The 14,326-nt window shown below is 36.1% G+C and overlaps 1 protein-coding gene across 1 annotated transcript; it reads left to right on the forward strand.

Moving 5' to 3' along the window:
* Nucleotides 1–6,573: 6,573 nt before the first annotated feature.
* LOC18429904 (large ribosomal subunit protein uL13w) lies at nt 6,574–12,158 on the forward strand. Its single transcript, XM_006840076.4, has 4 exons — nt 6,574–6,926; nt 7,582–7,698; nt 7,834–7,921; nt 11,790–12,158. The coding sequence occupies exons 1-4, from the start codon at nt 6,655–6,657 to the stop codon at nt 11,931–11,933; spliced, it is 621 nt and encodes a 206-aa protein (XP_006840139.1). The 5' UTR covers nt 6,574–6,654; the 3' UTR covers nt 11,934–12,158.
* Nucleotides 12,159–14,326: the final 2,168 nt, after the last annotated feature.

A 14,326-nucleotide genomic window follows, 5' to 3' on the forward strand; every position in this document is an offset into this window, starting at 1 on the left:
AGAATCTCCAATGCTCACAAAAAGATATCGAAAACCAAATAGCAAATAACTGTAAAAAATTGAAAGGAGAAGATGGCAATCGTACTAAGCAATGGTTGCAAGAAATAAATGAATCAAACCTTTCATTTTTCTATGGGGTTAAATTAGATGAAGATGACCATCTAATCAATATGATATGGGTAGATGCCATGTCAAGGGTGTTGTACCACTCCTTTTCAAACGTAGTGACTTTTGATACGACATATAAGACGAACTTATTTGGCATGCCCTTTGCTCCCATACTTGGTGTGAATCACCACTTCAACACAACTTTTTTTGGGTTTACACTTATATTTGATGAAAAGGTGGAGTCATTTGTATGGGCATTTGAAACGTGGCTAGAAGCAATGAGTGATCGTCAACCCGGTGTAATTATCACTGATCAGGATCCTGCAATTACTACTGCAATGAGACAAAATCTAAAAGAAAGTAGGCATCACTATTGCAAATGGCACATACTTGCAAAGGTGAAAGAAAAATTGTGCCATGTATTGCGTTGGCATCCCACTCTTCCAGAATTTTTACGAAGTGTATAACAAGTCCAACCGTAGAAGAGTTTGAGACAAATTGGAAATCCCTTATTGAGAAATATAATCTTCAACAAAATGAATGGCTCATTAGGATATACAATTGTTGAATGGAGTGCGTTGATGCATATGTTACTGATGCATGCACAACCGGTATGTCAACGACTCAAAGAAGTGAAGGCATAAATAAGCCCTTTAAGATATACTTAACCCCCACAAGAAGCTTGCACTTTTTGTTAGAAATTACTCAAAAAGTACATGAAAAGAAGCTTTACAAAATGAGGGAGAATGACTAACAAAACATCATGTTTACTCCTATTTTGAGGACCTCTACCTTCATAGAGGAACAAGTTTCGAAGATCTATACACACAAAATGATGAAGTTTTTTGGGGAAGAAGTTGCAGATCCTGTAAATTACAAGATTGAATCCAATGAAGACAACGACATTGTTGCCACCTATAAGGTGACAAAACCTGGAAGTGAAACAAGCGTATTTGTTGTGAAATTCAATAGTCATAATCAAACTGCTTCTTGTACTTGCCACTTATATGATAGGTTAGGCATTCTATGCAGGTATGTGCTTAAAATCTTTTCGGTGAATAATATTTTTCAGATTCCATCACATTTCATAATGAATCGATGGAAAAAGGATGTGCTGAAAGGGGTTGTAGTTGATGAAAAAGGCAAGAAAATTCAAGTATCTCCTGATCTAGCCCGGTCCATTCGTTATAATGAAGTTTGTCAAATGGCTCGAAAATTTACAGAGAATGCCGCACAAAGTGTGGAACTCTATGAATTGATAATGTCTGATTTTGCTGCTACACGTGCAAAAGTAGATGTCAATATTGCAAGTACGATAGATTCAATTGATGTTAATAAGAACCCAGTAGCAGCAGAAGAAATGAGGGATGCCCTCTTCAAAATATCCTTGAGCACCCAGTGGTACAAACAAATGAACAACCTTGCCTTACAAGATATAAATCTCGGTCTGAGGTAGACTCAAAGAAAGCTAAAGCCACAGAAAATGATGGTACTAGAAAGTGTATAGTATGTAAGAAGAGTGGACATGACACAAGAAATTGTCCATCATTCGCTCATTCAAAGTATGCATAAATAATTGCTTCATATTTGTACACTTTGTAAGTGTAACAAGGATTTATTAAATGTTTATAAGGTGTTTTCTTATTACAGGTTAAACGACACTATGGTAGCTATTGATGGGAGTTGTGAAGACATGAAACATATATAGTAATGGTGATGAATCATGTAAGTGTTATGTTATATGCTACTGAATTTGTTGTGTTCTAATGTTGTGTTGCGCTCTTTAGAAATACGCTACATACATTAATGTGATGTAATGATCTTATATTACAGGAAGTAGAGATGTAAGTGTTGTGTTGTTTGACATTTTTGCAGTCTATCATTTGGAATAATTTATAGTATGCAACGCTTAGTGCATTGAGGAGACTCTCATTGGATCCAAAGAATCCGACATTCCTTCATCGAGCCATTCAGGGGTATAAAGATTTTAATTTTATATTCTTTGCTGGAAGGACTGTATATGGTCCATCTTGCCATTAGAATGAAATTTCACCTTCTTATTATTTTTATTAAATAAAATGTCACTAAATCTCTGCCTTGGAGATACTTGCGTGAATCTTGTTGTATCTCAGACCCATCATTTTTTTAGTTGCCATCTCTTTGAAGTTCCAATGTTAATCCATATTGTTTCCATTTTCTGATCATTCATTTGCTTAACTGAATTTACAAATAAATTACATAGGTTGGTATAGAATGTTTACATGTTTGCATGTCTTTGAAATGGGGCTTGGTACATTGCAAAATATTGGACTGACCTTTCTTTCCCTTTGTATCGTTTATTAGTTTTGTTTTCTTTTGGTTGCAGCAAAGCATGTAGGCCCAGGAGCTGGGTTTGCTTCTTAATTATTCTTTTAGTTGTCTTATTTTCATATATTTATAACTGGATAATGACATATGCCAATTTGTGTAGTGTTGTTTAGAAATATGCTACACACATTAATGTGATTTAATGATCTTTTAGAGATGGATATCGCCTTTCAATATTCAAGAATAAGCTAAGAAAAAGCCAGAAGCAGAAAAGCCAGCTATGAGCTTGACTGTGAAGGACCACCCATTGGTGCCTATCTCATTCGCTTCCAATACCAAAGCTGAAGGGCCAAAAAAACTGTTATAGTGACATTTGATTTTCTAGATTGCCCCTTTTTAGTATATTTTGGCATAATTAATGTACAATGATGATTCACATATAAAGCTTCTTTGTTTTTCTTTACTTCTTTTAGTAAGAAATATCAACTTTGATGAATGATGATGCATTGCATCTTGTGGTTGTAACTTTTCTGTCTAGCCCAAAGTTGTTTGATGTAAATTTGACGCCCAGCATTTACAGTTGAAGTTACTGTCTCGGGTGCTCCACTTTTACGTGTTCATATAATTGTATAGTTCAATTGAATGTGACACTCCCCTCCCGCCCCCCCCCCCCCTTCTCACATACGCACACACAATCTCTCTCTCCCTCCCTCTCTCTCTTTCTCACACACACACAAAAGGCACGCATGCGTTCATTGTATCATGAGAATTTGAATGTCGATAAGTAGATTCTGTCGTCCTTATCTTCAATTATGGGGGCTAAAATGGCTTCCTCAGCAATGACAAATTTTTTTTCTCTCTCTCTCTCTCAGCTCTCTCACATATTTTATCTCTCTCTCTCATCTCTCACTCACATACACACACATGCACATACAATGAGACCAAGCAAAATAATGCCTTAAATTGATGAAAGTTACAATGTTTTGTGGAATGACCATTGTTCTCGGATATTGCAAATGACTAAATAGAAGGCTGATTTGCTGTAGAACTTTCAATAAAGATATTACAAACTGTATATTTTCTGTAGAACAAACTGTGTATTTCTTGTAGAACTTCCCATAATGATATTGCAAATGACTAAATAGATAGCTGATTTTCTCCTCCCTTCCCTTTTTCTCTTACTAAACCTGCACTTTTGAAGCCAACTATTAGCTATTCAAGTGAGAAGGTACATTATGAGATTAAGTATTTTACACAGACATTGGATTTCAATTATGTTCCATGGTGCTATGAAACTTTTCAGCAAAAGTATCTCATTAATACTCAACTTTTCAATTATGTTCCTATGATAAACTCTTTGATATTTCAAATTTTCAATAGCTAAACCACAGTGACTTCAAGTACCCTGTCCTACTCATATAGATGCTAATGAGATCCCCCCGATCAGACCCACATGCATTTCCTATAGGGTTCATAATGAAATTTCACGAATGCCTAGGGTTAGGGGCTTATGCACGAGTAACTTCTAGGCCAAAAGAATGAAAGACCCATTGCTTTTTTTTAATGCAAAATGTAGTTTATTTACGATTAAGTTAGAAAACTACACATTACACCTTTTGTATAAGGAGAAAGAAATATACAATATGAAATATTTAAACTCAAAGCTAATATGAATAAAACTACGCACTTCTCAAAATTCTCTTGGGTAATCAAACGTTGTTGGTTCTCTAATAACTTGATCAATGACTTGAAGTTGGATGTCGTTGGCTCCAATATATTGCAGTTTTGGGAGTAACGGAGGTGCATATCAACCCACCAATTCCATAAATTACATGATTTGCACTTAAAGTACTTCTTGTTTGGATTTTGTTCTAGATATGCAGATCTCACATTTGTAGCCACAATTTCTGCAATTCTTGTCTGAATATGTCATGGTATTGCTTGTGGATGAACTTGCCATTTTCCCACCTACACTAATTAGAACACAAATTTGTGAATGACAGAGAGAGAGAAAGTGAACAATTCCCCCCAAAACACCCCAAAACACAAAAAAAGAGAGTAAAAAGCAAAAAAAAAAGAAAAACCAAAATGAAAAAAGTTCCTAATCCTCAATACAATGTAACCAATTCTCCAAGCCAAGTACAAGAAAACATTGTTTTCAAATATGTTAATGGAGTGCACCACACTCGAGCATAACTCAGTGTACACTTTCCATATTAACTGACGCTGCCAACAACTGTAGTTAGGCTCTATCTTAGCAAGTGCACACATCAGGTCACAAACTAAACCAGAAGATTCAAATTACAAGCAAAGCAACTTTGCACTATACATTTTACATCAGAGAGTGTGGACTTCTTAAAATTAACAAACAAAAGAAATCGTGTGATTTTCCTAGAATACACAAAGAAAAAGAAAGAAATACTCTTCCAAGGTCTAAGCTATACCGTAACATAAACAACCCTTCTCTCGTGCCTTTTCCATCTTCTCATATCCCAAATCGACATGCTTCTTTCCACTAAAACCTTGCTCTCAGGGCTCCTCTTGGGCGGAACACGATAACTCTTTTTTTCTCTGTGCACTTATAAGAATCGATTCATGAAAACTCTTGACCTCTTGAGTATCTAAAAAGAAAAACTGGAAATCAGTCTGATGTTCAAGACTCCAACCAATTTGGAAATAAAAGCATAAATAGATACCAGCTAGATGTAAAGTCTTTAGAACTTGGGAGTATGATCCATATGATCATCGGAATAAATGAATGGTGGTTCCATGAAACAAATCATTAAATTAGTTGTAAGTTTTCCCCTTCCATCACTATCAATCGCTGTGTTGGAGTGTGATGACCCAAGTAAACCCTATTGTTGAAAGTGCTAAAAAAGCCAAAACCAATTTTAAGTATCACAAACGTAAGTTCCTTAAGCTTACTGTCCATCGACCCACCAGTGCTAGCCATGTAAATTGAAAGAACAAGCAATATTCCTGCATGTCCATATACTCAAAAGAAATGAAACATATATACCCAAAAAAATTCAAGTCTTTGGGTTCACTACAAGGTTAAAACATATATACCCAAAAATAATCTTGAGAGAGAGTGTAGGAAAGTGCAACTATGGCTCCAATGCTTATATCCCAAATATACCCAAAAAAAAATCTTCAGTGAGAGTGCAGTTATGGCTCCAATGCTTATACCCCAAATATACCAAAAAAAATCTTGAGAGAGAGACAGAGAAGAGAAAGTGCAGGAAAGTGCTGCTATGGCTCCAATGCCTATACCCCAAATATACCCAAAAAAAATCTTGAGAGAGAAAGAGTGTAGGAAAGTACAACTATGACTCCAATGCCTATACCCCAAATAAGTGCAACCTGAGTTCTCTATTGAGAGAGAGAGAAAGAGGAGGAGCATATCTGGTTCAACGGTATTGCGTGTAGGGCGATGGTTTTGCAAAGGTTGGAGGTTGCAACTGCCTGGCCGATGGTTGTACCGCAAGCACAGGGGAGAGAGAAGAAGAGGCAAGGCGAGGGTTTTGCAAGAATGGAGGAGGCAAGGCTGGGCAATGGTAGTGCCGCATGCACAGGGGACAGAAAGAGGAAGAGGCAGGCACAAGGGAGAGAGAGATGGTTGTAACGCAAGCACAGGGGAGAGAGAGAAGAGGCAAGGCGAGAGTTTTGCAAGAATGGAGGAGGCAGGGCTAGGCAATGGTAGTGCCGCATGCACAGGGGAGAGAGAGGAAAGGTAGGCATAGGGGAGAGAGAGAGGAGTAAAAACATGACATGTCATGTATTTTGATGAGACAGTTTATAGGTGAGAGAAATATATATATATATAACTCGACCGAGTGGGTCAGGTATGGGTTCAATTGACTTGGACCCGAATGGATCCAAATCAAGTCCGAGGTCGAGTCAATCGGGACCCGACCCAACCCGGCCGATTCCCACCCTTAATTTGATAGGTTTATGTTGAGGTGAGAAGGCTAAATTAAAAAATTTAAGCCTCAAGGCTCCAATATCTTAAAAATTGCAACTATCAAATAATTTCTTCGATTTCATATAGTAAACTTTCAACAAAATACTACGAAATATTTATTTCTTTACCAAATGACGAAATCACCCTTTAATAAGAATGCCGCATAAATAGCTCTCAGAAACCCTAATTCGTCTGCTCCCAAGAGAACCCTAAATCGTCTACTCCACTTGTAGAGAGAGAGAGAGGAGAGAGGAGCGTGAGTAGAGGGAGTAGCAATGGTTTCTGGTTCAGGGATCTGCGCAAAGGTGGTGGTGGTGGACGCCAGGCACCACATGCTCGGCCGCCTCGCTTCCATCATTGCCAAGGAGCTATTGAATGGGCAGAGAGTGGTCGTTGTGAGATGTGAAGAGATCTGCCTCTCTGGTGGCTTGGTCAGGCAGAAAATGAAGTATCTCAGATTCTTGAGGAAGAGGATGAATACTAAGCCCTCTCATGGCCCTATCCACTTCCGTGCTCCCTCTAAGATCCTATGGAGGACCATCAGAGGGTAATACATTACGTTTCTCTCTCTAGCTACACACTGCTTCCTCTATCTGTTAAATCGGTTGCTTTGTGGGTATTTTTTGGAACCTATTCATCTATCTATCCATCGATGCTTTTGGATAGTTTCATTTTTGGGGATGAAACCCAGCTCTACCGATGCGTCTCTGTTTATAAATTTGTGTATTATTCAGTGATTTGTTTACATTTGTTATGATTTTGTTCTGAACAGTTTATTAGTCATTTCGAACCTATCTGTCTCTATCTGTGTATCACTTCTCTTCGCTGATTTATGTAGCCTTTCTTATGCCTGATTTCTGGTTATGTATTTAATCAAAGTGGTCTCATTTCTCTCAGTGATTTCTTAAGCATTCTTGTGGCTTATTTTTGTATTTTTCATTAATCCAAGTACCCATTGTTTTGTCTCTCCGTCACATTGTCTCCCATTGATTTGTAAGACCTCCCTGTCTCCATCTTTGTCTATATTTCTAGATCTGTGCAGTTGTTTCTCCCTTAATGGTTTGTGGAACCTTTCATATGCTCATCCCTCTTTGTCTGTCTACCCTCTCTCTTCCCCTTACTTATATTGCATTCTCTCAATATAATTGTAAATAAAGCCTCCATTGTACCTGACTGTTGAATATTTCCGTTCCTGTTTGTAGGATGATCCCTCACAAGACAAAGCGTGGAGCTGCTGCTCTTGCCAGGCTCAAAGTTTATGAGGGAGTCCCCCCACCATATGACAAGACCAAGAGAATGGTTATCCCTGATGCTCTCAAGTATGGTTTCTCACTCTAGATTCCTAATTGCTTTCAAACTGTTCTATTCTGTTTCTTTGTTTTAAGTTTTCCTGGCTTTGTTCATGTTTTTTTGTTTTTTTTTGTTATAACATTTGTTGGTTTGTTTAACATCAGGGTTTTGAGGCTTCAACCTGGACACAAATACTGTTTGCTTGGTCGCCTGTCATCCGAGGTTGGCTGGAACCATTATGACACAATCAAGGTAATATCTAACTCCTTTATTGTGGTATCAGTGAATATTCTTTCATTTTCCATCATGAATCTTTTGAAGGGACTATTTTAATCATTTTTAAATATTGTTTGTTCGTGCTTTTTTTTTTTTTTTTTTTTTATGTATTGTATTTTCATGCTTAAATTGAGTAAATTGTGATGCAAGTTGCATGGAGTCTTGCTTACCTGGATAGCTCCAATCTTCTATATTTAATTTTATAAGAAACTTTATACCCATGCCACAATCTATGTTCTGTTGACTTTGATGCAAAGTGGAAATGGTTAACTGCCCTAGTTGCTGTATTTTATCTCTCTGCCATATCATAAGTTTGATATGCTTTTATCTCTCTGCCATATCATAAGTTTGATATGCTTTTATCTCTCTGCCATATCATAAGTTTGATATGCTTTCATTTGTGAGCTTCAAGGAAGCTGCGAAGCAAAGATATTTTGTAAGTCAAATTGTTGTGATGATTTGACGATGGCCTTGAGCAATATGCCACATGTAGTATTCTTCTAGTTTGCATTTAGAAGCTTAATCTTTATTTTGATTCTGAGTTTCAAACAATGGTTCATATTCATTGCATGTAAGATAGTTTGTTGTCCAGAAGATTGGTCGTATAACTGCCAGATAACATGCTGTTGATAAACGATTTAAGTAATTATGTTTAAGGGCCTATGTCGCGTGTATTTACTTTTTGGTCTATATTTACATAGCTATGGTTTCATTTTTCCCTCTGTGATGACAGTGTATATCATTTATTGCATCTGCTTGATTGGTGATTTAGAATAAATGGCTTATTATATGGGCCTGAATAACACCACTCACATATAATATGAGAAGATAAGGCTGTTTTCAATAAATTAGGTTACTGGATTTCTATCTCTCATAAAGAATTGGTAAAATGCTGTTGTGTTTGAAACCTTGTGGTTCGTGATAATGGTTCAAGTGAATTTTAAATTATTCGACTCATTTTTGGCTCCTATACAACTTATGGTCTATTGAATATCTACAGCTTTCATAGTTTCCAGTACAAAGTGTCACATTGTATTACTTTTTCTATTGAAAATCTACAGCTTGCATAGCTTCAAGTTCAAAATGTCACATTGTATTACCTTTTGTTCCCCATCATATGTCATAACATGAGTTTTTAAGAGAATTTTTTAGTTTTTTTGTTAATGGTTATTGAATTTAGGCTCTGTTGGTCTGCCCGGACTTATTAGATTTCTAACTAAATTTAAGGTTATCTCAGCCATTGATACTTTCTCATTCTCCATATTTTTGTTAAATGATGCCTTCAAAGCTCTTTTGCTTCTTTAAGTTGGTTTATTATTGTGAATCAGTTGATTCAAAGGGGGATACATAAGTTTGAAAAGTTTTAGTTGCATGGAGGTGCTTGGAGAGACAATATGTTAACTGTTCCCCCTCCACCCCCAGGTGTATAGATGTCGGGCAGGCGGCCGACTTTTTCAACACTGGGTGGAAAGAAAATATTAAGTAAAAAGATGATTATATTAGTTGGGGTTTTGAAGAAGTAGAGATAATAATGAAGAAAAAGAGGATATTATGGGTGCCTTGATTATGCTGAGATGATCTATGATCCTTGCTCTGATATCATGTGAAAAGAGTGTGTGTTAGAGAGAGAGAGAGAGAGAGAGAGAGAGGTTACAAGTTGCTCCACACCTTTACAGATTTGTGGGAGCATCTTGTTAACTTTGTATCGATGTAAGAGATAGTGCAACAATTTGCTGCCTGAGGCTCAGGAGCTATGTACACCAAATATTGGCTCCCATCAAAAGGAAGCGCTCTACAAAAAGATCCGAGGGGGGTAGGACAATAGAAGAGAGGAGGTTAGAAACAGGAATCAGGAAACGGTGGGATACAAGCCTCTTGAGGAGGGATTGGACTCAGGCTCCAGATTCTGAGCTTTTGACTCCCCTCATTTTACTCCTGAATATTGGTATATGAAGTAATAGCAGGTTCTAACGGGAATGAGGGAAATGTTGGAAGAATGTGCTGGAAACTATGCAAGCTGTACAGAGGGAGGGAGGGTGGGTGGGTTGGGCTAGGCGGGTTGGGCAAATAGTTGGGGTGGATATAAGGAGGTTATAGTCACTGTCTGTAGGTTCAGAAAATTTGAGGCAGTCACTCTTTGCTATAGGGGTTTTATAAGCTATTTTTCTCCGCTGAGGGTTTCTGGTGGGTTATGTAACCTACCATATGTTGATAGGGGTTGAGGTGGCAGCCCATTCTTTTTCTTCCATAAGAGTTGGGGTGACTTGCACTCGGTCACTTATTGATTGGCCAGTTACCAAATCTCTCTATCGATCAATGATTAAAAGTTGATAAGCTGGTGACAACATGTATCAGAGGTTTCAAAGCTGCATGTGGGCACCAGAATATGGATCAACCCTTCTGGATTTTCTCCCTTTTTGTCCAAATTTCCTATCCTATACTTGTGGTCTCAAAGTGGCTGTACGATTCTTGCCATGAAATGAGGTTCTATCCTTGCTATTGCATGATACCAATGGTCTCCCCCCTGTATTTAGGTGGGATAACAATTGAAGCTGTTAGGCCACATTTTTCTTTCAGGCCCTTTGATTTGCATGGCAATGGTTAAACTTCAAAATGATTTTGAAAACAATGGTTGAAATTAAGAGTTTGGACTGGCCATCAGGCTATGTTTCGTTCAGGCCCTTTTACTTCACAACTCTCTGGACAGTTGGCTGTTTCTGCTTTTGGTAGGTTGTAGGTATTGCATCTAAATATATAATGTGGATCCGGTTAAAACTGCAGTGTCATAAATTTCTGATCCTTGATGAGACTCTGGATGGTTAAACCTTAAGGAGTTGATATTTCTGCTGGCTGTCTGATACTTGTGTATCTGGTTGATTGAGCTATTGGGTATTATTAGTCTTGCATAACTGGGTTTCTGGATTGAAAACTTGATCGTCTACTAAGAAAATTAGTATACTTGATTCCTCATATCTATTGATTAGTGATAACCTTCTAAATATCTCCAATGGAAAACATATCAACATACCTGCAGTATAAGATATTCTCTGCCACTTTGATTTTATGGAAAATGTTTATTCTCAGTTTTTGGTATATGCTTCTTGACTTGATGAGGTGATCTGTTCACTTGCCTGTCCACTGTGTGTTTGTTTGGTTAGCAATTTGACCATTACATAATCTGCATCGGTTAGAAATGTGGTTTGGTCTAGACAATTAATGCCACTAGCTGCTTTCATTTACAGTTAATAGATGCAGTGTCAATTAATAGTGCCATATGGTCCAATTAATTGGCAATTGGGCTCTCATGACATGTTAAGGTGGGCTAGCTAGTTTAGTTCCAGAACTTTCTGGTTGTCTTGTTGGAGGCCTTTATTGTTTCATAGTGGCTGGTTCAAAAATTAACTTGTTATTCATTAACTAAGAAAAGTAACGTCTTAGTTAATAGTGGTCCCATTGTTTGAGTGTTATGCTACTGGATTTAGGGTTTAGCTTTTTATTTTCTTAGCAGAATATTGTTTATGTTTTAGTTGTACCTCTACCTTCTAAGGGAAGGTTAACATTTGAGTAATTTAATTGCCATCTCTGCAGTAACATACAAGAACGAATTGTTTCTGAAACTCAAGAGGCATGAAAATTGGTAGTTTGGGCATCTTTTTCTCACTTGCCAAATATAGTTTCTGTAGTTAAGGTTTTGTCCCTACTGTGCTTGTATTCATATATGGTGTGCAATTCAGACCAACAACTTAGTCAACTTCCTCTGAAAAAGTTTAGATCAACAACTTGTAGATTGTTTATGTCAGAGTGGCGTTTTGGTCTTGCCCTGAAAAACATTGTGAATGTGCAGGAGCTGGAGGAGAAGAGGAAGGCTAGGGCCCAGGTGGCATATGAGAGGAGGAAGGAGTTGGCGAAACTCAGAGTTAAAGCTGAGAAATCTGCTGAGCAGCAGCTTGGTCCTAAGCTTGAAATCCTTGCCCCATTGAAGTACTGATTAATCACTCTTTTTTCTTTAAAACAATTGAAGGGTAGTTTTTGAGTGTGTAGTTCTCTAAAACATTTGTCATGATATTGGAGGGGCTTGTCTTTGCATGTTGCTTGTTTTTTATTTTTCATTTGATTCTAAGGTACCAACAATTTTGACTCGTCATATTAATCATCTATCTTTTGTAGACTGAAAGGCTTGCATTTTATTTGACACTTCTTGGTGGCCTCCAAATATGCAGGCGAGGAAGCTTAGTTCTCTCTCTCTCTCTCTCTCTCTCTCTCTCTCTCTCTCTCTCTTTAGCATTTGGAACAATGAGGGGATGGGAAGGGCTTGCGTTATACTTGTTCTATTTATCTGCGTTTAAATGAAGCGATTCCATAATGAAACTGCAGATTATATCCATGGCTATTTACATTAAATCAAGACTTGCCCAACCATTGTTCGCAAACTTGGCCGGTCCAACTCGGAACTCGCCGGTCGGCTTATAGTTTTGGTGGTATGATTGGGTATTTTAAACAAATAAAAAAATATAAAATCTCAAAAATAAGAGATTTTTTTTGTGATGTGTTCTTTGAATGTTACTTGTCATTTTGGCAAAGATTTGCCATGAACATGTATTTTTATATTTTTTCATCTTTTTTTAAAAAATTTCAAAAATATCATTGGGTGCAAATCAATTTTTTAAAGGAAAAAGTTTATACAGAAAATTAGAGCCCATCTCACAAATTTCACTAGAAGAGGTTGTTTTGATGTTCAAATATCCTCAAATTGAGATGTCAAGATGCATGGATATAAGAAAAAAAAATGGATTTCAAGTTTTTGGAAATAGTGCATTTTTATAAATCCACTCGATCTAAATTAATTTTAGAGTTTTAAATTTTATAATTAAAAATAAAAATATATTATAAGGTTGTCACAAATATTATTGAAACTGCAATACTATTTGAAACTAAGGTTTACTTTGATTGTTTAGAGCTTTGGCTCTATATAAGCTGCATTTTGTTTTAAAATCCATTTGTTTTATGGGATTGTCTCATAGAAACTATTTATTTTTTGTATATGGTTACAATCATTCTCACTATGACAAATTAGAAGTCTTGGGGTGAGTTGGAAGTTGAAATATATATATATACATCTTTTGAAACGTTGTGTTTATTCAATGATACTCTTACAATTACCCATTTTGAAATTTAAAGAACAAGAATGATGGTGATCTCTATGTATAAAAGATAAAGGGAAAAGTTTATATAAAGTTGAGATTTTAAACAATCAAATTTGAGCTTACTTCAAAATTTTACTAGAAAAAGTTGTTTTGATGCCCAAATAGCCTCATATTGATCATCTCGACATCAAGATACATGAGCAAGAGAAAAAAATGGATTTTAAGTTTTGGAAATAGTGTATTTTGTAATGCATTTTTTGACCATTAATTTTCAAGATTTTGAAGTTTTCATAAATATGCTCGATCTACACTATTTTTAAAGTGTTAAACTTTATAAATAAATATGATAATATACTTTAAGATTATCATAAAGACTTCCAGTATTGAAACCACATATCTCGACACTATTTGAGGGTCTAATTTGATTGTTTAGAACCTAGGCTCTATACAAACTGCATCGAAAGATAAATGAAACTACGGACACTATTTGTAGGTAGGCTCTAATTTGATTGTTTAGAACCTAGGCTCTATACAAATTGCACGGAAAGATAAATGGTCTCTTTGTAGATAATTTTTTTAAAGAAATCTTTCTATGTTCCCCTACAATATAGAAGTTCTATGTTCCCCCTACCAGCCAGTCGTCCATTTTTTATCGAGAGTGCCACTCATCATTTGATCTTAGATCCGATCTCTCAAAATATTTTATTTTTAATTTTTTTAATACAAATTCTTTTTAATATGAAATTTGGTATGTGCCATCTTCTCATTGGGGCGCACCTATAAAAAATATTAAGAATAATTTTTAGATAAAAAAATAATAACCAAAATACCCCTTGAAACTTTTAGAGGTATTTTGATCATTTTATTTATTGAAAATATTTTTTTATATTTTTCGTTAGTGCGAGTTTAATATAAGAATGGACATTCAAAATTTGGTATCAAAACAGTTTATAAAAAAAAAATTAAAAATAAAACAATATAGAGATGTGACATTATGATTGGGACAATCTTAACCCTCCATTAAAAAATGAACGTTTGGATAAGGTGGCCTCTACTTTGATTTTTTAGAGCCTAGGCTCTATACAAGCTGCACTTAAAGATAAATAGTCTTTTTTTTAGACTTTTTTTTATTTATTACCTCCCAACTTCATTTGAATTTGTTTTGTTTAATCATGTTTTAAATGTAATTTTTACGTTGTTTTGGAGTTTTTGTAATTTTTTATTTTTTAATACTTTT

This window comes from Amborella trichopoda, chromosome 6 (assembly GCF_054954075.1).
Source record: "Amborella trichopoda isolate Santa Cruz 75 chromosome 6, AtrichopodaSantaCruz75HAP2 v2.0, whole genome shotgun sequence".
Lineage (NCBI taxonomy): Eukaryota > Viridiplantae > Streptophyta > Magnoliopsida > Amborellales > Amborellaceae > Amborella > Amborella trichopoda.

Excerpts from the sequence above, each read along its gene's own strand:
- LOC18429904 (XM_006840076.4), top strand. The coding sequence starts at position 6,655 with ATGGTTTCTGGTTCAGGGATCTGCGCAAAGGTGGTGGTGGTGGACGCC. Across the intron at positions 6,927-7,581 it reads CTATGGAGGACCATCAGAGG|GATGATCCCTCACAAGACAA; the intron begins GTAATACATTAC and ends TCCTGTTTGTAG. Across the intron at positions 7,922-11,789 it reads ACCATTATGACACAATCAAG|GAGCTGGAGGAGAAGAGGAA; the intron begins GTAATATCTAAC and ends GTGAATGTGCAG.